Source organism: Euleptes europaea, chromosome 1, assembly GCF_029931775.1.
Source record: "Euleptes europaea isolate rEulEur1 chromosome 1, rEulEur1.hap1, whole genome shotgun sequence".
NCBI classification, from domain to species: domain Eukaryota; kingdom Metazoa; phylum Chordata; class Lepidosauria; order Squamata; family Sphaerodactylidae; genus Euleptes; species Euleptes europaea.
Window position 1 is genome coordinate 116,118,099 of NC_079312.1, and position 23,588 is coordinate 116,141,686.

The 23,588-nt window shown below is 47.4% G+C and overlaps 1 protein-coding gene across 1 annotated transcript; it reads left to right on the forward strand.

The window, feature by feature from the left end:
- The first annotated feature begins 124 nt into the window (after positions 1-124).
- On the forward strand, positions 125-22,691 carry XAB2 (XPA binding protein 2). The gene is made up of 19 exons (XM_056848112.1): positions 125-208; positions 2,381-2,529; positions 3,513-3,636; positions 5,070-5,267; positions 5,833-5,967; positions 6,798-6,962; positions 9,000-9,144; positions 9,987-10,138; positions 10,701-10,820; positions 12,907-13,038; positions 14,175-14,306; positions 16,344-16,457; positions 17,054-17,216; positions 17,662-17,852; positions 18,054-18,176; positions 20,505-20,676; positions 20,791-20,917; positions 22,289-22,395; positions 22,630-22,691. Exons 1-19 carry the CDS (start codon positions 164-166, stop codon positions 22,689-22,691), a joined length of 2,556 nt encoding a protein of 851 aa, XP_056704090.1. The 5' UTR covers positions 125-163.
- Positions 22,692-23,588: the final 897 nt, after the last annotated feature.

A 23,588-nucleotide genomic window follows, 5' to 3' on the forward strand; every position in this document is an offset into this window, starting at 1 on the left:
GGGGGGAGGAGGAGGTGGGGGAAAAAAAACACTCGCTTCGCTCCTCCCATCTCTGGTGACCAATGGGAGCTTTGTTGATGACGCAGGCGGAGTGGGGGGGGGAACCGAACGGGGCAACCGGGGTGACGTCATTGGCGCGCGCCTACGTCGGGAAGAGGCCGTCATGCCGGAGCTGGAAACGGTGTTGGGGAAGCGCGAGCTCCTCTTTGTGAGTAGGGCGCGTGGGGGGCGATGGGGGCCTCGCGAAGTGAAGCTCTGTTGAGCCTCGGGGTTTTTTGTTTTTTTTGAACCGGTGTGGAAAACTAAAAGTGGAGGGTGTCTTTAAACATGTGCAGAGTACGCTTGCCGGAACACGGGGCGACCACAACTGGGCCGCGCGTGCGGCATTAGAGGGCAGGGCTGCCGGTTCAGGGGTTAATTCACAGCGGGTCGCCGAGTTGGTCTGTCTGCAGTAGTAGAAAAGGGCCAGAGTCCAGTAGCACCTTCAAGACGAACAAGAATATTTTCTGGCAGGGTAGGAGCTTTCGTGAGCCACAGCTCACTTCTTCAGATACTTCTTGGTATCTGAAGAAGTGAGCTGTGGCTCACGAAAGCTCCTACCCTACCAGAAAATATTCTTTGTTAGTCTTTAAGGTGCTACTGGACTCTGGCCCTTTTCTACTGGTTCAGGGGTTGTAACTCGGCAGTGCCTTGCGCCTCTCGTTCTAGCAAACAAGCAGGGTTTCTCCGAGCGTTGTGGCTTCAGAGGTCTTCCGGCTTTCTAATCCACTTCTAAAGTTGTCAGGCACTTAGAAATAGGAAGCTTGCCAGGGCTGTGTTTTGTTGTAGAAGCCGTGTTTTCTCGAAGCACTTTTTACTGTATAAAATGTTCATTAAAAATGGGAGCTTTATTGCAGTATCGAGGGTTTTGACAAAACATTCAGTAAACAAGCATGGAACCAACAACTTGTTGTGTTTATAAGCTTCATAGTTTGCCCATCCACCCATACATTTCTACCCACCCAACTCACCTCTTTTCATACTCCAGCAAGAATGCTATTTTCTGTCCCCTGCTCACCTCTGAAGTTCACATCTCCATTGAATGTTAAAATAAAACCCAGTTATGATTTTTAAGGGTTGCTTTGTTGATCGTGCTAGTGCCCCGCTCAGGAGCTAATTTATTTAAAGGACTGCAAGCAACTGGTATTACCGCTGTCACCTCTCCCTCCATACACCTGTCTTTATGGCTGGCTTAACAGCTTGGGAGTTAACTGGTGGTACTCCGGGGGCCAGAGTTTTCAATTCTCACACTTTATCTTCCTGCCAGCCTTCATATTATAAGAGACTTGAAGTCACTGTGCTCCTTATCTTTTGACTATATCTTGTAATGTTTAGTACAGAACAGTATGCTGGGTGTCATTCCTGGCACTCAATGATGCAGGCAAGGAGGCTCTGAGAGTGATAACATATCACACACTGCTTTCATTGGAAGCTGAAAGAAATAATAGAGTTGCCTGGAGCACTGGTACTTTTGTCTCTCACTTAAAATTTAGTTTGGTTGTCAAGAACTCATGAAATAGGCCAGTATTGTTCCCTTTTTATGGGTTTGGGCAGAGCAGGGCTGGGGGATTTATAGGCTTGCCAACTCTGGGTCTGGAAATATCTGGAGATTTGGGGGGGTGAGCTTGAGTGGGGTGGGATTTGGGGGGGGGGACTTCAGCAGGGTATAATGCTGTAGAATCCATCCTCCGAAGCAGCCATTTTCTCCCAGGGGAACTTATCTAGGTCATCTGGAGATCAATTGTAATACCAGGAGATCTCCAGGTGCTACCTGGAGGTTGACAACCCTAGGGATTGAGTGTGAAATCTAGTTGCATGCTTAAGGTCACTGAGTGAATTTGTAATTGGAGTGAGATTTTACTTCCCAGCTCACACTTCGTAATCTTATTTGCTGAGACCCAAGGAAGACTAGCTAAAAATTGTGCAGTAAAAACAGTATAATACACATAACCAACAAAATTAGAGAACAGCACATTAAAGTACAGTTATTGCTTGATGGTATGCCAATAAAGGTATTTTTTAAAAAGTACAATTTGATGCAGACAATAAAGCAGGATTACAAGGCTGGAGAACAGCACTGTCCACCGCTATATATAATAAATGAAGATCGATTGTGGCATTAAAGAATAATGCAATAAAACCTGCGTAGTATACACAGTGACCACTGTCTTAAATTCCACAGATATTAGCTACAACCTTATTCACTTTACTAAAAAAGGCCCCCTGAACAATTCCAATATGCTGCACATAAAGTTACGGAACCATACCCATTCAGTAGCCTGAGAGTTGATGACCTAGCCTCTCAATCTCTGAAATTTCCATCCTCCCCTTCTCAACACAGGAGGAAGAAGACCTGCAATATGAGGAAGAGATCTTGCGAAATCCCTTCTCTGTCAAGTGCTGGATCCGCTACATTGAATTCAAGCAGAATTCTCCCAAGCATGTCTTGAACCTGATCTATGAGAGAGCTCTTAAAGAGTTGCCAGGCAGGTATGGACTTCTGTCTCTGTCTCTCTCAGATGAAGGGCACTTTAGCAAACTCTATGTCGGTGCAGGTAGCTGGAGAAGCTGAGGCTTTTCCAGTGCAGTTTTTTAAAAATGCTCTTATTTAAAAATGTAAGTATGTAAAGATATCTCTGATGCATCAAAAGATCTGTTTGGTGAACTTGATGTGAATTCATTTCTCTACTGTACCAGAATGAGAAAATGTGAACCTTCTGGGCAGATACAGCTCCTTGCTGACCTTGTCAGCCGTTCCATAGAGTTTATTTTAGCAAAAAGAGAGCAAGATGCTTTGACTCCTTTTGTGTGAGAACACTAGAGTGTTCTACTTTCTATGTGGGCATCTAGTACATCTTTATCCCACCATTCCTCCAACAAACTCAGAGCAGCATAGATGGTCTTCCCTTTGCCTTGTCACTAACCCTGTGAAGTAGGTTAGGCTGAGATGCTCAGGATCACCCAGTGAGCATCATGGTAGAGTGGGCATTTCTTTTCCTTCTTTGCTCCTGTCATCCATAGGTCCTGAGCAGTTATTTCTTAGAGGAAAATATGATGGAGAGATATTTGGCCACAGCCAATATTATATTTGGATCTCTATCCATCAGCAAAAAGGGGACTATTTTGTATCTTGTTATGGGGCAGGAATTCTTGCCAATATGGGAGTAATCCATTTATCTCAGTGGTGTTTAAAGAGGGGCCATTCCATCATCTTATGCGATAACGTGTCAATTTTATTTGAATTGCATGAGCAAAGTCTGTCAGAACATGGTAGATTTCTATATCTTCCATTTAATACTGCTGAGGGTGCAGCATTTAAACGGGCGAGCGTAAAGGCTCTTCGGAAGGAAGGGACTGTCTGGGGGTGAGCTTTTGAACCCACGTCTCCTTGATCCTAGTCCAACACTAACCATTGTACAGCATTAGCTTTCAATTACGGTGATGCTAACAGCTTCCTTTGTTATGTTTTGCAGCTATAAGCTATGGTACAATTACCTTAAGCAGCGGCGGAAACAGGTGAAAAGCAGATGTGTCACGGACCCCAGCTATGAAGAGGTGAACAACTGTCATGAGCGGGCCCTTGTTTTCATGCATAAGGTACAGTCATCGCTTATTATGATCATAGACCAGTACTACAAAACATACAATAGCAAAAATATTTACAGAAAACCATTACATAAGAAATATAAAAAATAACATAAGGTGCAGTAGTAAGGTGAGAGGGCTGGTAAAGACCGGGCAAAGGGAAGTCATTCTGACTAGTATCCTGGCAGGGTTGCTGCGGGTATCTTTTTGAAGGGCTCACACGAATTGGATTCCCACATATATATAGTGATACTGTCTGTATTCAATAAAGGAAGCCACAGCCATCAATTTGCAAGATCTGAGCAAGGCTGTCAAAGATAGGACATTTTGGAGGACTTTCATTCATAGGGTTGCCATGAGTCGGAAGTGACTTGACGGCACTTACACACACACACTGTCTATATTGGCTATAGGAAAGAATATTTGAGGTCATACCAAAAGGGGTCTCTGAAAATGTTATTTCAGTGAGATGCTGCCAACAGGAAACAGGTTGAAAATAATTCAGGCATGAGGGTGCCATTATTTAAGGCTGGGAACAGACAATAGTTTTTTCGTAGTTCATTGAGGGTGGTATGCAAGAGTCATTGTTGTCCATGATCATTCATCCAATGACTCCCTCCGGTAAATAGGTTTTGAGGTGTGCTAAAAATCTGGAAAACAGCAGTGAGATGAGAAAAAATGGGTGTACATGCTAGTGGTAATACTGGTTCTGTAACATCGCTTTCAACTCTCTTAGACACAACCATCAGTCCCCAGGCTATATCTGATGTGCCACCATATTTAGAATATTAAGCACATCCCAAAAATTAAGAACCAAGGAAGGTACCAAAGAGCCAACCAAAATAATCAAAGGGGGGCACATCTTCCTTATGAAGAAAGACTGAAGGGGCTGTGGGTTTGTTTGTTTTTTAGATGTAGGGAGAAAACCATTAAGAGAGGATGCAGTCGAAGATAATGAATGGTTTTATTTGCATTTAGTCATAGGCCATTACAAACATGTCAAGGATACCATCGATACACAGTAAAGGAAATAGGAGGTTAATAAAATTCTGGATTGGTAATAAGTATATATAAAATAAAACTATGCTAAAATTGATGCATTCAGAGAAATAATAACTAACAATTGTGGTGGTGTCCCAATCGGCCAATGGGTCCTAGCACCCATTAAAATCAACCCGAAGGTTCAGCTCTCTTAGCAACTGTATTGGACCTTATTTTCTTTGCCGCCAGAGCATACAGGGAAGTCCTGTAAGAAACAAACCATCGATGTCGAAGTTTGTAAATGTATGATCCATTTGGAGAGAAGTAGTAGAGATCAATTATTCTCTTTGAGAAAATAAAGAGAGGGTGATCCAATGAAAGAAATCGAGTGCTGGACTAGATAGACTTTTGGTCTGATCCCACAAAATTATTATTAACATTCTTATTGTCCCGCGTGCCTTCAGATGCCTCGGATATGGCTAGATTATTGCCAGTTTCTCATGGACCAGTGTCGGATCACTCGCACACGCCGGACCTTTGACCGGGCACTCCGGGCTCTGCCCATTACACAACACCATCGCATCTGGCCACTATACCTGAAATTTGTGCGTCTGTATCCACTACCTGAGACAGCTGTACGGGTCTACCGCAGATACCTGAAGGTGAGGCTTTCACCCAGTCCCTAACTAGCATGTCTCCTGCCTAGGAGCTGCCTAGGTGCTCACTCTAAGGCAGGTCTTGTATTCTGAATAAACAGCTGCATTCCTGCTCTGTTAGGCTTCATTCCATTAGTGGCATCAAGTCGGAGAAGGGAAGTCATTTATTCTTGTGTGTTGAACTAGTTAGACTGTTACTCAAATGCTGCATTTGGTTTTATTTTTGGAGGCTATTCCAAAGCTGGAGATTAAAAGAGAGAAAAAAATGTAAACATAACCAGAAGACCATGGAACAAATGATCACTGGTAAAATGGGAGTAACCAGGAGCCACAAACTTCCCTCATTGTCTTTGATTTCTTGTGGGCTGTTGTCCAAGTACAGTTTGTATGCCCTTCAGTTTTCCATCCTAGAGAACGATCGATATCAATTGAGCAGCCAGCATGTATAGAAGAGTGGCCATTGTATTTATTCCTGCATAACCATGAGTTGCCATTTCCAGCCATTGGGTGATTACTGTATGGCCCTCCAGCTGCCACCACTTTGGAATTATTTGATATGTTTATGTTGCAGCTGAGCCCAGAGAATGCTGAGGAATACATCGAGTACCTGCGCTCCATTGACCGTCTGGATGAGGCTGCAGTCCGCCTTGCGGCTGTCGTAAATGACGAACGCTTTGTCTCCAAGGAGGGGAAATCCAACTATCAGGTGAGAATCAAATAACAACAAATCTACACCTATCTATGCATTACTACAAGGTTTCAAAAAATCGCATAGTACTGCCAGAACTCTATACCAAAATATATTCAACATGTGTGTTCACAATTATATATAGACAAACAGTAACAAAACATCCCGTGTACATACAAATCCAATTATGTGAAACATACGTTTATATAATTATTGGCTAAACGCCTAATAATCTTTCAACAGTCCATAAATTGGACACAGAATATCCACTGATGGCTGAACACCTCTCTGTGTAACCAACCAAGTCCAAAGTCATAGACAAAACAGTCCAAGAACTTGGAGAAGACGGAAATTATCCTCCAGAGGCACTCAAGCCGTTTCTTATTGTTTACTTCTTCAGTAGTTTTTTGTTGTTTACTGTTTCTTTGGTTCCATATTGCATGTATTCCTATGCAAAATTCCTTACATTATAGCTCGCAGCTTATGGAGCTAAAGCTTATGGACTGTTGAAAGACTTATTAGGCATTTAGCCAATAATTATGTAAATATATGTTTCACATAACTGGATTTGTATGTACACGGGATGTTTTGTTACTGTTTGTCTATGTATAATTGTGAACACACATGTTGAATATATTTTGTTATAGCGTTCTGCCAGTACTATGCGATTTATTTTGCAACCTCATGGAGAATCCAGCCAGTTCTACCCTGTACACTGGTACGGAGGCTCCTTCTTCCTGTTCTCTGTCTAAGCGTGACTTTGCAGGATCTGGATATTCTTTGATTTTCCTGCCCCCCCCCCCCGGTAGCTTTAAGATCTCCCTGATATTATGTGGTCTCCATTGCAGCTGTGGCATGAGCTGTGTGACCTCATCTCGCAGAATCCGGACAAAGTCAAGTCCCTCGATGTGGGGGCCATCATCCGGGGTGGCCTGACCCGTTTCACAGACCAGCTGGGCAAGCTGTGGTGTTCCCTGGCAGACTATTATATTCGCAGCGGTCATTTTGAGAAGGTAAGCACATGGGCACAAAGGATTTTGTGCAAGGGCTTGGCTGAAGCTAAAGCCTGAGAAGCTCCCAAAAGCATAGGTGGCAGAGAGAGTAGAGTTTAAGTCCTTGAACGGTCTCCTCTAGCTCCTAAGGCATCTGCTGTGATCAAGAGTTTATGGGGGAAATTGCAGGTAGGCAACTTCCTTCAACCCTCTGACAAAGCAATTGGAAATAGGATGCATTGCTTATGCTGTGTACATTCAACCCTCTGACAAAGCAATTGGAAACAGGATGCATTGCTTATGCTGTGTACAGTCATTTCCCCAGTAAATAGGTTTTACAGGGCTTTGTATTGATCATTTTTTTAAAAGAAAACCTGTTTGACTAGAGGTCTGTCTTTCTGTCATGCATGTGTGTTATGGGAAGTGAAGCTTTGCTCAAACTACTTTCATTTCTCTTTGTTTCCATTCTTGGCTTTCTTCTGCCTGCCTACACTTTTAAAACTGTTATGCTGATTTTCATAGATATCAGGGAACAAACCGTAAAAGGAATAACCTCCAGAATCCACTCCAACCTAAAAAATCAAAAGGAAATGAGGGAGCATCAAAGGATGCCAAAGAGAGGAAGCCAGATAAAGAGAATAAAAAGCTAGTGAGCTAAGAGGAGAAGACGACTGAGGGAAGGCATTGGCAAGAGTGGAACTCTCCAGTGCATAGGAGCGGAGGGTATATTGCTACTCAGTGGAATATATTAAGTCCATTTGGATGTCTCGGTCTCAGGGCCATCCCTTTTGCTGTATATAAATATTTTCCTTTAGCACAGAGGTAAAGCATGGGATGTTGTAAGTTCATCACCTGAGTCCTTGCATTTTCCTGAGCCTGCTTACTTTTCCAGATTAAAGCCACCAGTTGATCAAACACTGTTCCATGCCCAGCCGTGCAGACAATATTCTCAAAGTTCACAGGAGCTTCTTGATTATGGGATTCTTAGTTAAGATGCTGTCGCAGAGAAGCACAACAGGAGCTCTTTGTGCTCTATTCAAGCACTGCTTAAGGGGTTGGGAGAGTTACTCTCCTGCTTTTTTGTGATGCTTGGTCATAAGAAAAGCCATGCTGGGTTAGACCAAGTCCAGCAGTCTGTTCGCACAGTGGCCAACCAGGTGCCTCTAGGAAGCCCACAAACAAGATGACTGCAGCAGCGTTATCCTGCTTGTGTTCCACAGCACTTAATATAACAGGCATGCTCCTCTGATCCTGGAGAGAATAAGTGTGCATCATGACTAGTATCCGTTTTTACTAGTAGTCATGGATAGCCCTCTCCTCTATGAACATGACCACTCCTCTCTTAAAGACTTCCAAGTTGGTCAAAGTTTATCTTTTCTGCTGATTTTCCACAGCTAAGCATCTTGGTGCTTTCTTGGTATGATTGTGTGAGTAACAGCATTCACTGTACTCTCTGGGCCACCACAGGCTTTTTTTTGGGGGGGTTAATGCTTATTTTTCCTTGGGGCTGAGGTAATCAGAACTGAGATGGGAAACATGACATGTGGACACATGCATCTGGATACTTCTGGATAGTCCAGAATTTAATCCCCCCTCCAAGTTGAGACCCAAGTTACTGTTTTAGCAAACATGCTTTGGATTTGATTGGCAGCTTTCGTTGATGATTTCCATTGCTCTGAACATGGCTTTTAAGTGGCTATTCAAGCTCCCAGCTGTTACAATGCAATTGTCACTTCAGGCAGAGTTATAGGCTGCTGTTTAACAGCTACGGTTTCTCAGCTCAGGAAGTTCATTGCCTGTTCCAAACAGACTCTCGTGTTGCCGTCCCAGCGGTGGCTGCCTGTTGGCACCTTGTATAAAGGCAAGATCCCCCCCCTTCCCCAGAGGTGACTGGATATCAAGGAGGTGGCTTGTCCTGCCTTGAAAGTCTATCTCCTTGGAAAGATGGCACAGGCATGGGGGCTGCTGGGTGGCTGGTGGTTAGAAGAGAAGCCACCCGCCTCCCCCTCTGCATGGGTGCACGGTGGCAATGATCTCTTCACCCCCCGTCTGTCTTAGGCTCGAGATGTATACGAAGAAGCGATACAGACGGTGATGACGGTGCGGGATTTCACTCAGGTGTTTGACAGCTATGCCCAGTTCGAAGAGAGTATGATCGCCGCCAAGATGGAGACGCAGTCCGAGATGGGCCGTGAGGAGGAAGGTAAGAGCAGAGCAGCTGGTGGGAAGTAAGCTTTCCTCCTGCCATGTAGAAGGAGGCTTGGGCAGACAACATCAGGGGAAGCATACTACCTAGTTTCCCTAAAACCTTTGAGTTGTGGCTCTGGTGAAGGCTTGTGTTAAGAAGGAGCTTCTGTTCTGCTGTTCTTTTGCCTTTTCCACTGGTAGCGGGCACCGTAAGCCAGCCTGGTGTAGTGGTTAGGAGCGGTGGACTCTAATATGGAGAACCGGGTTTGATTCCCCACTCCTTCACATGACCGGCGGAGGCTAATCTTGTGAACTGGATTTGTTTCCCCACTCCTACAGATGAAGCCAGCTGGGTGACCTTGGGCTAGTCACAGCTCTCTTACAGCTCTCTCAGCCACACCTACCTCACAGGGTGATTGTAAGCCGGTTTGATTCTCCCTTAAGTGGTAGAGAAAGTCGGCATATAAAAACCAACTCTTCTTCTTCTAATTCCCTTCCTCCTATTCGAATCCTTTGGGAGCTTGGATAAATAATCACTAGAATGTATAGGTAAGAAGATAGATGTGACCTCCGAGCTAATCACATGAACACATGAAGCTGCCTTATACTGAATCAGCCCTTTGGTCCATCAAAGTCAGTGTTGCCTATTCAGACTGGCAGCAGCTCTCCAGGGTCTCAGGCGGAGGTCTTTCACATCACCTACTCGCCTAGTCCCTTTAACTGGAGAGCCCGGGGATTGAACCTGGGACCTTCTGCATGCAAAGCAGATGCTCTACCACTGAGCCACGGCCCCTCCCCAATCGCGGTTGCCTTCCTACGCTCTCTGATTGCCTCCTCTTCTTCTCCGTGGGGATATAGACGATGTGGACCTGGAGCTGCGCCTGGCTCGCTTTGAGCAGCTGATCACACGCCGGCCCCTGCTGCTCAACAGCGTCCTGCTCCGTCAGAATCCCCACAACGTTCATGAGTGGCACAAGCGGGTGAAGTTGTACGAAGGCAAACCCCGGGAGGTAGGGAAGCATTGTGTGAGCAGAGCCGTAGCTGGTCTGAGAGGCCAGCCAAGGCAGCAAGCTATGCATATAAAGTTCCTTTGTAATAAATGCTGGGTTACATCATCAAATGTGGAATGTTGAAGTTCAGTGTTTTGAGCTTTCTGAACTGTCTCCTAGGAGCTGCTGCCTCCCCACCGTGCCCAGGCCAGAGGAGATTTATTCTTTAGTGTGTTCTTTAGTTTATTCTTTAGTGTGTTCTTGAAAAACATCATTCAACTATACTGGGGGCACCTCCTCTTCATATCTCTGTCTGAGAAGCTTAATGCTTCTGTCTGCTAATGGGAACCCAGGCAGTGCATTCTATATTGGAATCTGCACAGCTAGACACAGGGGTGTTTTATGGATGACTATTCATATTAGTCCAGTTAATCTGCTAGCCGGAAGGCTGCCACTTGAGGCTGAACTGAGAATATGATGTGAAAAGGGGCTGGATATGGGTTGCAGAGATGCCCAGCTTTGTATTGAGAAAGGGAAGAGCCTTCCGTTACCTTCTCTAATTCCTCTGATTTACCCTCTCCAGATCATCAACACGTACACAGAAGCGGTGCAGACGGTCGATCCTTTCAAAGCCACTGGAAAGACTCACACCCTGTGGGTTGCTTTTGCCAAGTTCTACGAAGTTAACCGACAGATAGAAGATGTAAGTGGCCCATGGGAGTGGGAAGCGATTGCTCCCTTACCAGTATCCTTAGGAATGTTTCCTCCTTCACTTTGCTGCTGCCTAGATCGAGAGTGAGCAGGACTTTGGTTGGGCTGTCGCCGGCTGCTTTGAAGTAGATCCAGAAGGGTTTCTGATGCTCTTGGCCCTCGGCCAACTCTGATTGGCTGGCTACGAATGCGTGTGTCTGCACCATTTTCATTCTCTCTCACATCCATACTTAAGTCTACTTCCTCACTACATGCTCCCCTGCTCACCACCCCGCAGCCATGCCCTCTTCCTAAGATTCAACAGCTGGGGAGACTCTCCCTACCCCATGAGAAAACCTCTCCAAAGCTTTAGCTTTTCCCCAGCCACTTCCTCCAGGAGCAGATAAACTGCTCAGTTGCTGCAAGGAAGCAACACAATAAGAAAATCAGGACTGATTTATTTTTTTTCTGGAGCGGAAGTGCTGTGGGGCTGCTGTTTGATACAAAAAAAAGCAAATTTCTGCTTGGAGGCAGGAGTGGGAAGGAATTGGGGACGACAACCCAGAATGTATTTTTATGAAAACCTTCTGGGTGAGTGTTGGGAATAAGAGTGGATTTTTGTGTGGATTTCAGTGGAAGGTGTTTGGATGTTGGCTGTCGCTCTGAGTTACCTGTTCCTTCTTAAAGTGTGGGCAGGGGACAGGCTTCACTTGCCCATTAATAGGGAGAGGAAGAAGCTCCCATTTCTGATTTTGAAATATCCATATTCTCCCACCTCTGAAGCACTGCAGATATTTCGGCCCTCCTCTTCTCCCTCCCGGTCTGCTTCCAGCCTCGTGGATCTCCCTTTCTGTTCTCTGCAGCTTCCTTGCCATAGCCATCTCCCAACTTTGCAGCCACTAGGGGTATTTGGAAGGGTGTGTGTGTAGGGTTTTGTTTTTGTTCGCTTTTTGCTTTTTATCACTTCCAGTTGACCAGTCTGGCCACTCTTTGCGTGTGTGTAAAGTGCCGTCAAGTCGCAGCCGACTTAGGGCGCCCCCTTTTGGGGGGTTTTCATGGCAAGAGACTAACAGAACGTGGTTTGCCAGTGCCTTCCTCTGCACAGCAACCCTGGACTTCCTTGGTGGTCTCCACCCAAATACTAACCAGGGCTGACCCTGCTTAGCTTCTGAGATCTGATGAGATCAGGCTAGCCTGGGCCGTCCAGGTCAGGGCTCTGGCCACTCTTTAGTGCTTGCCAAATAAAGGTGTAGACAAATAAGCACTTGTCCCCCTGTTACTGGATCTTTTAAAAAAAAAATCATTGTAATTTTCAACAAAGTGAGATGATGATGGGTGGAACTCAGCAATAGATAGACCTTAATAGTCAGCCTCACGATAACTTTGCTGGGTTTGCAATTATGAACACAGGTCCTTAGGAATTAAACCTACTGAAGTCAGCAAAGGCTAATTTCTGAGTAAAATTATAAGCAATCAGACTCTTAGTTTGGTTTTTTTACTGAGGCATGAGGGGCATGCTCTGCACTTGTCTTGGGGAGAGGGCCGTGGCTCAGTGATAGAGCATTTGCTTGGCATGCAGAAGGTCCCAGGTTCAATCCCTGGCATCTCCGGTTAAAGGGAGTGATGTGAAAGACCTCTGCCTGAGACCCTGGAGAGCCGTTGCCAGTCTGAGTAGACAATACTGACTCTGATGGACCAAGAATCCAATTCAGTATAAGGCAGTTTTGTGCATTCATGTGTGTCTGCAGTTCATTCCAGTGTACGGCTGGGGATTAGCCCCACCCTTGAGCTACCATTTCCTGTTTGGCTTCTGTTGATGAACCTTGGGGGTACCAGTAAAAAAAAGAAAACCAGACTAGATCATGCAAGGCTGGAGTCTGCCTGCATTTACAAAAGAGAGGATAAAATTCTGCATCCGTATGTTGATAAACTCCCTGAATGTTATAGGGCTTCAGGGACTCTGGTGGCATAGTATTATCCAGTAGACTGTGGGCATGAACTGCCACACACGCTGGAGCCAAGCCAGAGAATAGGTGCTGAAACTGCGGGCCAGATTGCCTGGATTGTCCCTTCCTCTTACCATACTTTCCTTGGCCCAGGCCCGGACCATTTTTGAAAAAGCCAGCAAGGTGAATTTCAAGCAGGTGGACGAGCTGGCTAGCGTGTGGTGCGAGTACGGCGAGATGGAGCTCCGACACGAGAACTACGACCAGGCGCTGCGCATCTTGCGGGTGAGGCACATTTGGGGTCTACTAGATAGTTGTGGTTGGGGAGGGGGAAACCAGGAATCCTCTTTGAGGTGATGGGTGGAGGATCTTGTGGTCAAAACATAGGAATCCTTTTTTTTGTTTTCTTTCTGGAGTGGGATCTGCTGGCCTGGGGTTCCCTTTTACGCCCCAACCAGAATAGCACATCACAGTTAGAGATAGGATGCTAGAAGCTGACGCTCCAGAGCTTCTGCACCTTAAAAGGTTAAGGAGGACAACCTTCCTGTCCAATAAAATGGCTCTGCGCAGACGAAGGGTGGTGGCATGTTTCTGTGGGCCCTCGGACACAGGTTTGCACAGCAACTCCACCCCCCTTGTGTCTCTGTCCTCTTCCCAAGCTGCAGCAATGCTTATTTAAGTAATAATTTGTAGATTCTGCCTAGGATATGATCTTTGTGTTTCATACTCATGCTTTCAAATTCAGTCATTTCTCTCATTTTGCCCGTTGACAGTCTTTTCTTAATCGTGAGACGAATTGGCAATATGTGGGCCATTTTATGTTTCTGTTCTTCTCTTTGGTCGTCTGCCACATTTTCATTTCTCCTTGCGCATTGATCATGTCCTGGTACGGCCAAGCTGTAGCAATGCTGAAGGGAATGAATTGTGATTTTCTCCTGTTGCTTTTTAGTCCCATTGATGACTGCGGGTCTAAAAGAAGCGAGAAAGGGTCAACTCCACGTAGTACAGCCTGCAGGCTCGTTGGGAGGGATGCCTGCGAGAGGCAGCAAAGCAAGATTTGCTTGCGTTTTCTTCCTCCAGCCACGCCAGCCTGAGGCATGTCCTTTGACTGGAAACAAGTGTTTAAAAATGAGCCGAGTTTTTAATCTCATAAGAACATAAGAAAGGCCCTGCTGGATCAGACTACGGTCCATCACATCCGGCAGTCTGTTCACACAGTGGCCAACCAGGTGCCTCTAGGAAGCCCACAAACAAGACGACTGCAGCAGCAGCATCCTGCCCATGTTTCACAGCACCTAATAGGCTTGCTCCTCTGATCCTGCAGAATCTCCAGGGCTCCCTGGCAGCCTGTCTTCTCACCACTCGGGGTGGGGGTCTGTTTCCTGTGCGCTCACCAACTCTGTCACCTCTTGCCTCTGCAGAAAGCCACAGCTATCCCGGCTAAGAAGGCAGAGTATTTTGATTCCTCGGAACCTGTGCAGAACCGCGTATACAAGTCCCTCAAAGTTTGGTCCATGCTGGCAGATCTGGAGGAAAGTCTAGGTACCTTCAAGGTCAGTGGCTCTTCTTTGCTTCTCTTCTCCTCCCGCCTCCAGTGCCCACTTTGCCTGCAGGGAAGAAAAATGCCAGGAACCCTGGTTGGAAGCATCTGCAGCGGCCCACCTCACTCAGATGGTAAAAGGATCCTTTTTGGGGGGCTCTCTTTTCATTACCTTTGTTAGTGTAGCCACAAAGAGGAGGACATTCTTCCTGGCTGGTCTAACGACTAAAGCTGATTGAATAATCTCCTTCTGCCCGTAAGTGTCTGGAAACCTTCTGAGGAAGTAAGCACTGGGCAATAAAGGTCTCCTCGAGCTAGCCGAGAGACAGAATAAGGGTCAACATCTGGGAATTAGACTAAAGACAAATTAGAAATCCAGCCCCAGTTTAGCAGGCAAAAGGATTAGCCACTGGGACAATCTGTCTTGGCAGTGAATGACTTTTACTGCTTATGGCCTCCCGAGTGTCCTTTCAGCCAGGGAGAAGTGAGTTGATTTTGAATTCAGAAAATATTTATTGTCTTTTGCTTGAAGCCAAGTCTGGATATTTTGTGGGTCTCTGTGCTTGTTGTTGGATTCAGTGTGGTATAGTGGTTTGGAGTAGTGGACTGTAATCTGGAGAGCCAGGTTTGATTCCCCACTCCTCCACATGAGTGGCGGACACTAATCGGGTGAACTGGTTTTGTTTTCCCACTCATACACATGAAAACTGCTGAGTGACCTTGGGCTAGTCACAGCTCTCTTAGAGCTCTCTCAGCCCCACCTACCTCACAGGGTGTCTGTTGTGGGGAGGGGAAGGGAAGGCGATTGTAAGCCGGTTTGATTCTTTGTTTAGTGGTAGAGAAAGTCGGCATATAAAAACCAGCTGTTCTTCTTCTTCTGAGTCATCCAAAATGAAAGACATGGATGTTTCCTTGACACCTTCAGGCCGTTCTGCTGACTGGCGCCCTCTGATGCCCTTTCATGCCTTAAAGCTGTGACATAATCCCATGAAAAGGCAGTAAGGCCGCAGCATGGCTGCTGTAGCACAGCCGTTGGCTCCCAGGACCTGAAGCACTGAAGAATCCATCACTTCGGGAGGTCACTCCAGAGAACTGGCCTCCATTTTATAGAGCTGGTCTAATTCAGCGGCATTCTTCACCACTGCCTGGGCCAGCCTTCAATAATTCGGACAAAACCTCTGGCTCTCGGTCCCAGCAACTTGAATCTTTGCTTACAGAATGCTGTGTTTTTGTATGGGGTTTTTTTTTGGTGCAGATGCACATGTTCTAAATAAATTTATTAGGTCTCTTGACTTCCTCTTCTATCTCCTAATATTTTTTGCTTTGTTGTTTTTTCCAGTTCCTCTCTGAAAATCCCGCCCCTTTAGCTGTTGGCAGTGCCTCTGCACCTTGCCCCAATGTTTCCATTCTTCCTTCCTGTTCCCAAGTGCCCTCACAATCTGACGAGTCTAGGCTTACAAGGTCCCGCCTCTCCTCCGGCAGGAGGCTTTTGGGGCAGAGGTGAGGCAAGATCACGCCGACGCAATCGCATCACTTCCGGCTTACACCCGGAAGCGCCACATCACAACGGGCCTTTTACCACTCAGAGTTTGAGTGGTAAACGGCCCCTTGCGATGTGGTGCTTCCGGGTGTAAACCGGAAGTGACGTCGCGCCGCGGGCAGGCACGCACTGCCCACCGACCCTCAGCTGGTCGCCGGGCAGCCAGATGGATTGGCGGGAGTTTGCCCGCCACCGCCTGGCACTTGGCAACCCTACTGGAGTCCCATGGCAGGCCGTTGTCTAGAGTAGAGCCTTGGTTAGCTGTCTGGATTGGCCAACTGTGGGTGTGCTACCACAGTTTCTCTACCACAGGCTGTGCTGCAGGTGGCGTACTGTATTGACCTACAGAGACTCAGTCATATGTTCATGTCTTTCCTTCCTCCTGGTCTCCTTGCCCTCTATCTGGGTGTTGTTGGGGGAAGGGGTAGGGGCTGAGGGTTGTACCTGGGCTTCTGTTATTTTGAGTGGCCCAGCTTAGCATTAATGTTTCTCTTGTCTTGCCACCCCCAGTCTACTAAAGCTGTGTATGACCGCATCCTGGACCTGCGCATTGCCACCCCTCAAATCATCATTAACTATGGCCTCTTCCTGGAAGAGCACAACTACTTCGAGGAGAGCTTCAAGGTGAGCTGGCCCTGCCGATACCCTCCTCGTAGAGCCCGCATGACCAGTCTGGGGGTCACTAGGTGTCAGAGGCCACCTTGTCCAGTAGAAGAGGGGACCTTTGCTCCCAGACATCTAGACTGTGCTGAGACACTGTCTCTTATGTAGGAAGAGGGAGCAGTGCAGAACACCTGGCCTGATGAATGAATAAACTCCACCTTGGATTATAGGCCGAGTGATACTGAGAACTGTAGAAGGAGAGAAACGTTGATGGACTACAGCACAGGAGCAAGGAGATGGAAAGGGTTCAGCAGGCAGTTGAGGAGGAAGAAGATAGTAGCTCATTGGCAGAGAAGATGTTCTGCATGCAGAAGCTCCCCCGTTTGCTTCCTTGGCATCTTCCGTTCCAAAGATTCTTGGGAATGGGGAAAGGCCTCTTTCTGCTGGAGAGCTCCTGCTAGTCGGGGTAGATTTATACTGGTCAACATGGACCAATGGTTTAATTCCCTATTAAGGGCTCTTGGCCCGGGCAAGCGGAGTGGGTCGGTTTCTCTTGCTCTTGAAAAGTTCAGGAAAGATGTGAACATCTCGTTTCCACCATCTGTTCTCTGTGGCAGGCATACGAGAGGGGCATCTCCTTGTTCAGGTGGCCAAATGTGTACGACATCTGGAACACCTACCTGACCAAATTCATCGACCGCTACGGTGGCAAGAAACTGGAACGTGCACGGGACCTCTTTGAACAAGCTCTGGATGGGTGTCCCCAGAAATATGCAAAGAGTATGTGGAATTATAGTGTCTGCAATGGAAAGAGATACTAATCCATCCCGTGTGTGGGGTGCAAGTTGGGAAGAAAGGCTCAGTCCCACTATCCCAGAAAGTTGGGTGATGGCAAATTCCAAGGCCCAAGAGGCAGGACCAACAGAGTTTCCTTTGTTGGTATTCTAGATGCCAGCCACTGGGAGTCTGGGTCCAATGGCGTATCTTGAGGACTGGTTATTTTTCTCGGAGGAGGGCAGCTCTCAGAAGGCAGGGTCTATTCAAACATCTTTTCCTTTGGCATGAGAAACATCATCCAGATCTAGTCCTGTCTTCGCTGAGGTTTTTTCTGAGGTCTGCTGGCACTGTAGGCCCCAGAAGAGAAGACCAAACGCCTTGGTGAGACGTTTTGACCCAAAGTTGGGCAGGGGGCAGAGTCTAGCTGTAACATCCCATCTCTTCACAGCTATCTACCTGCTGTACGCCAAGCTGGAGGAAGAGTATGGGCTGGCCCGTCACGCCATGGCGGTGTACGAGCGGGCCACACAGGCTGTGCAGCCCTCAGAGCAGTATGATATGTACAACATATACATCAAGAGGGCAGCTGAAATCTATGGGGTGACGCACACCCGTAGCATCTACGAGAAGGCCATTGAGGTCAGTTTCTTCTCTGTCGGCGGTCCTGAGTACAGATCTTTGTGTGCTCAGGCCAAGGTCGGGTCACCTGACCTGTGGTTTGCGAGGGACGGTCTTTGCTATTTAGGGGCGGAATAGGAATTAGTTCCCTTGGAGAGTACATACCCTCAAATCTACCACCCTAGGCCTTCTCACAATACTTTTCTGACGTCTTGTTTGCAGGTTCTGTCAGACGAGCACGCCCGGGAGATGTGCCTCCGCTTTGCCGACATGGAGTGCAAGCTTGGCGAAATAGACCGGGCCCGTGCAATCTACTCCTACTGCTCGCAGATATCTGATCCCCGAGTAAGTCGCCTCCCTCTCATCCCCACACACAGTCAGAGGATTAGTCATCAATGGCTGGCAAGTCCTCCTGTTTCCTGGCAGAGAGGTAGTACAAAGTCTTCCTTTTGCGTGGGAGGGTTTATAAATACTAGCTTCCCATTCAGTTCAAGGATGTCTTTCTTGGCAGCAATAATACACTTTGTGGTGGCAGAGATGATACAAGGACCCAATGCTCAAAGAGGAGAGGGCTGTGGCTATGAAACCGTCCCGCTTCTTTTCCAGTGGAGCAGAGTCATGCTTGTATTGCAGAGTCACTAAGAAAATGTTTTCATGCTCATGCTTCAGTGGGCAAGGCTGCCTGGAAGTAGGCTGGGCAGAGCTTGGGGCTTCAGCTGCTGGAAGAAGATGGCACTGTCTCTGAGCAAGGCAAGACACAAGCCGCCTCAGTCCTAATCCCATCTGTGCTTGCCCAGGCCAGAGCTGAGAGCCAGCGTGGTGTAGTGGTTAAGAGCTGTGGACTCTAATCTGTCGAACTGGGTTTGATTCCCCCACTCCTCCACATGAGTGGCAGACGCTAATCTGGTGAGCCGGGTTGGTTTCCCCACTCCCACACATGAAGCCAGCTGGGTATCCTTGGGCTAGTCACAGTTCTCTCCGAGCTCTCTCAGCCCCACCTTCTTCACAAGGTGTCTGTTTGTGGCAGGAGATTGTAAGCTGGTTTGACTCTCCTCAAAAGGTAGAGAAAGTCAGCATATAAAAACCAACTCTTCTTCTTCGTGAAGCTGGGCCTGAAACAGACGTGCATAGCAGAGGCCGTCACTCAGACAGGTTCACCTTCCTTCAGTCACTGAAACCCCCAAAAGCTGGCGCTCTTAGCACTTGCCTCTACATTGTCTGCCCTGCTTCTCTAGCTACCCAAAGAACTCTGGCCAGGGTAAGCCTAGAAGATGGGGGATAGGCTCTGCTGGGCTTGGCACGTGGTTGGGCAAAGGCCATCTGTCATGCCGAATACAGCGCAATGAGGAAATGACAGTACTTAATACAGCAAGAATATTTGGAAACTTTTGGACAGTATATCCTGCCTGACATCAGGCCATGTTTGTTAATGTTCTTGACATCATTTATTGCAACTCTCTTCCTAGTAATGATGGATAAGTGCCTGTAATTATTTCAGAGTGAAATACTTCACTCATGATAGTAAGCAAATGGCTTATGAAACAGTTATGAACAAAAAGGTGGAGGAGTAGACCACTTACTAAATTGAACATGGCTTAATTTGAAACAAAATAATCTCCCTTCCCCCCAGCGTGGTGTAGTGGTTAAGAGCGGTGGTTTGGAACGGTGGACTCTGATCTGGAGAACTGGGTTTGATTCCCCACTCCTCCACATGAGTGGCGGAGGCTAATCTGGTGAACTGGGTTGGTTTCTCCACTCCTACACATGAAGCCAGCTGGGTGACCTTAGGAAAGTTACAGTTCTGTTAAGAGCTCTCTCAGCCCCACCTACCTCACAGGGTGTCTGTTGTGGGGAAGGGAAGGTGATTGTAAGCCAGATTGATGCTCCCTTAAGTGGTAGAGAAAGTCGGCATATAAAAGCCAACTCTTCTTCTTCTTCACTTGGAGGACTCATGCCTAAAGAAGTTGTCACACAGAGTAAGGCGGGGCATGGTTTTGCCTCCCCATAAGGTGCTGCTGTATGTATCATGGACCATTCCTGGTGGGTTCATAGCCCAATGGCCATTTGCTCAGGGGACTCTCCTGCTGCCAGACATTGGGTTTTCCATAGCAGTTTTCTAAGGGGAAAGGCATTTTTTCTCCATTTGGGGGCCAATAAAATTGCACCCCCTGACCCAATCTTCACGAAACTTGAGTGTTTGTGTAAGGAGACTCACCAGCATCTATGCTGCAAATTTGGTGCCTCTACCTTGAACAATAGCCCCACCTCCCAGAGCTCTGCAAAGTCTCCCCGTTGGCGAACATGGAGCTGTGCTCTGAAAAAGGGGGAGGGCCGTGGCTCAGTATTAGAGCATCTGCTTGGCATGCAGAAGGTCCCAGGTTCAATCCCCAGCATCTCCAGTTAAAGGGACTAGGCAAGTAAATGATGTGAAAGACCTCTGCCTGAGAGACGCTGCCAGTTTGAATAGACAATACTGACTTTGATGGACCAAGAGTCTGATTCAGTAGAAGGCAGCTTCATGTGTGTTCAAGTGAAGTTGGGTGGGAGTGAAAAGTAGTTATTGTATTTCACCCTGTACTTCCTATATGCCATGGCCCCTGACCCTGCTGCTCCCGCCCATACTTGACAGTCTGTTGACCTATGAAATAACTGCCTCCTTATTTTTCTCTTCAGACCACCGCCAACTTCTGGCAGACGTGGAAGGAGTTTGAGATCCGGCATGGGAATGAAGACACTATTCGAGAAATGTTGCGCATTAAACGAAGTGTGCAGGCCACCTATAACACCCAAGTCAACTTTATGGCTTCCCAGATGTTGAAGGTTTACAGCAATGCCACAGGGACCGGTGAGCCTTGCCCCCCGCCTCAGAGAAGTGCTAATTCTGCCTCCTGCTCAGCTCCCCCCCTTTCTGTGTCTGCTGCCACCACCACCCCCATTCACGCTTGTCTTCTGGTTTCAGTGTCTGACTTAGCACCTGGGCAGAGCGGCATGGATGACATGAAGCTGTTGGAGCAGCGAGCGGAGCAGCTGGCGGCCGAAGCAGAACGAGATCAGCCTCGAGCCAAGGAGAAGATCCTGTTTGTCAGGTGCGGGTGGTAGAGGCTAATGTGACCTGCTCCCTTCCCTGTACGGATTCAGTGATTTCAGTGGCGGAGCAAGAGCCAAGCCCTGTTCTATGCTTTGGGTGTGGCCGGAGCCCCTGGTGCCATTTTGAGCAGACTGTAAGGAAACGAGATAGTGTGGACACTGATGCTGTCACGAGAAACTTGGTACCTCTTCTAAGTTTGCTTCCTAATGCTGGATGTGCCCTGAATTGTTCTTATAAATGATTTGCGAATGTATTTCTGGTCACAGGCTTGAAGGATGTCCTCCCCAAGACTTGGGATGATGGTGACATTGAAGTGTCACTGGGGCTATTTAGAAACCTTCCTTGTGTTTTTGTGTGCAACACAGCCCTGCAGGTTTCCCAAGCATTATCTTTATGGGTACAGGAAAAACTTAGAGACTTGTTTTTAAATGATGAACGCATTCACGACCTGGCTGTAGCTGGGAAAGGTGTCGAGACTGAGTTGGTCCCAACAGGCTCTTCTGGCATTAGCATCTTAAAGGAGACTGAAGCAGCTTTTATGTGAACTACTGGGGTTGTCCATTAAGAGTTACAGTACATTAGGGCTGGAAGGAAGGGCAACAGCAGTACCTTAAAAGGACCTGTAATGAGGCAACAGGACCTCTGAAATTCTGTTTTTTGCTGCCCCCTAGAATGCTTACCTCCAAACGTCTATTTTTATAAGGTTTGTTACAGTGGCCTTTAGGACAATGGTTATGGCTACTGAGCTGTAGAGGTTCTGATAGCTGGTGTAGGTCAGGGGTCCCAACGAGGTGCCCATAGGCCTTTTCCCCAGCAGAGCTTTTGACTGGCCGTTGGACATTTGATTGGCTTTGCAGTGGACTCTGATCTGGAGAACCGGCTTTGATTCTCCACTCCTCCACATGAAGCCTGCTGGGTGACCTTGGGCTAGTCACTCTCTCTCAGCCCCACCTACCCTCACAGGGTGTCTGTTGAGGGGAAGAGAAGGTGATTGTAAGCTGGTTTGAATCTTCCTTAAGTGATAAAGTCGGCATATAAAAACCAACTCATCTTCTTCTTGCCTTGAAAAACCTGCGGGGTCACCATAAGTCAACTGTGACTTGCTGGCACTTTCCACCGCTACACACATTTTGCTGCTACACTCACCACCGTGTGCCAGAATTTTAAGAGGGCCCACAGAGGCAAAACGGTTGGGGACCCCTGGAGTGTAGCAGAGGGGTAAACAAAGGAGACGGCTTGACCCACAACTGTCTGGGGGCGGGGCATAGTGCTCTCTCTGAGGAAGTGCATCTGTCAAGGGGTCAGCTTGAGAACATGATATACTAGGACTGCCTTGTACCTTCAACACTGTCTCCTTACTCTTTTCCAGGAGCGATGCTTCCCGTAGCGAGTTGGCCGAACTCTCCCGGCAGGCTAACCCCGACGAGATCGATATAGACGACGACGGGAATGAGAGCGAGGATAATGAGCCGGATGGTAAGAGGGAATACGGCTGTTGGGTTTTGTCGCCTTTTCCTGTAAGGGTTTGGTGAAGCTCGGGGTTACTGAGTGACCACCACGGCAAACCGAGAACTTGAACCCCAGTCCTGATCATGTGCGTTCTTCTTCCTGCATTATATGAGTCCTCTCTAACGTGGCTGGTTTTGTACTCTGCATTGACTGTTTCTCCTCTTTCTCCACCCCCCCCCCCCACCATCTTCTCTTCGGCAGAGGTTCAGCTGGAGCAGCAGAGCGTCCCTTCTGCTGTGTTTGGAGGCCTTAAGGATGACTGAACTCTCTGCACAAGCAACTGCTTTCTCTGGGATCACTTGTACTTATTTACTTTCTGCTATTTTTTTGGGGTTGTTGTATTCTTTTGTCAATCTGGCAAATTCCTATTTATAAAATAATTTGGCTAATGGCTGCTGCTGTTCTTCAGGGGAAACTGCGGGTAGGGGAGTGACTATCTGCCTCAGCACCTGCTGTTGGCGCCTCTTGCCAGCTGCTCAACCCTCATTGAGTTTCATTCCCCAGCTGCATTGTATGCCTTCTACTAGAGACCCAGCGTAGTGTGGTTAAGAGCGGTGGACTCTGATCTGGAGAACCCTAACCCACTCCTCCACATGAGCAGTGGAGGCTAATTGGGTGAACTGGATTTGTTTTCCCACTCCTACACACAAAGCCAGCTGGGTGACCTTGGGCAAGTTACAGCTCTGTTAGAGCTCTCTCAGCCCCACCTACCTCACAGGGTGTCTGTTGTGGGCAGGGGAAGGGAAGGTGACTGTAAGCTGGTTTGAGTCTCCCTTAAGTGGTAGAGAAAGTCGGCATATAAAAACCAACTCTTCTTCTTCTACTGAAAAAATGTAGGAGGAAAGAAGCCTCCCTTCCAACATGGGATGCTTGCTTAGTGGCTATAGCTCAGCTGTACCAGTAAACTGAACTTGTTGAGCACATAAAGTGTCTTTAAAGTAGCAGGGATGTCTTTTTCTTAACTACTTCAACAATATAAATAGTAGGACAGAAAGGGGTGTTTTCCAGATTTCATTAAACCTTCTCATTAGATTCTGTGCCTGGGTAACCAGTGACTTCATAAAATGGCTGCAGGGGGTATGACGATGGGTGGCCATGTTAGTCTGCCACTAGCAGTAGAAAAGAGGAAGAGTCCAGTAGCACCTTAAAGACTAACAAAA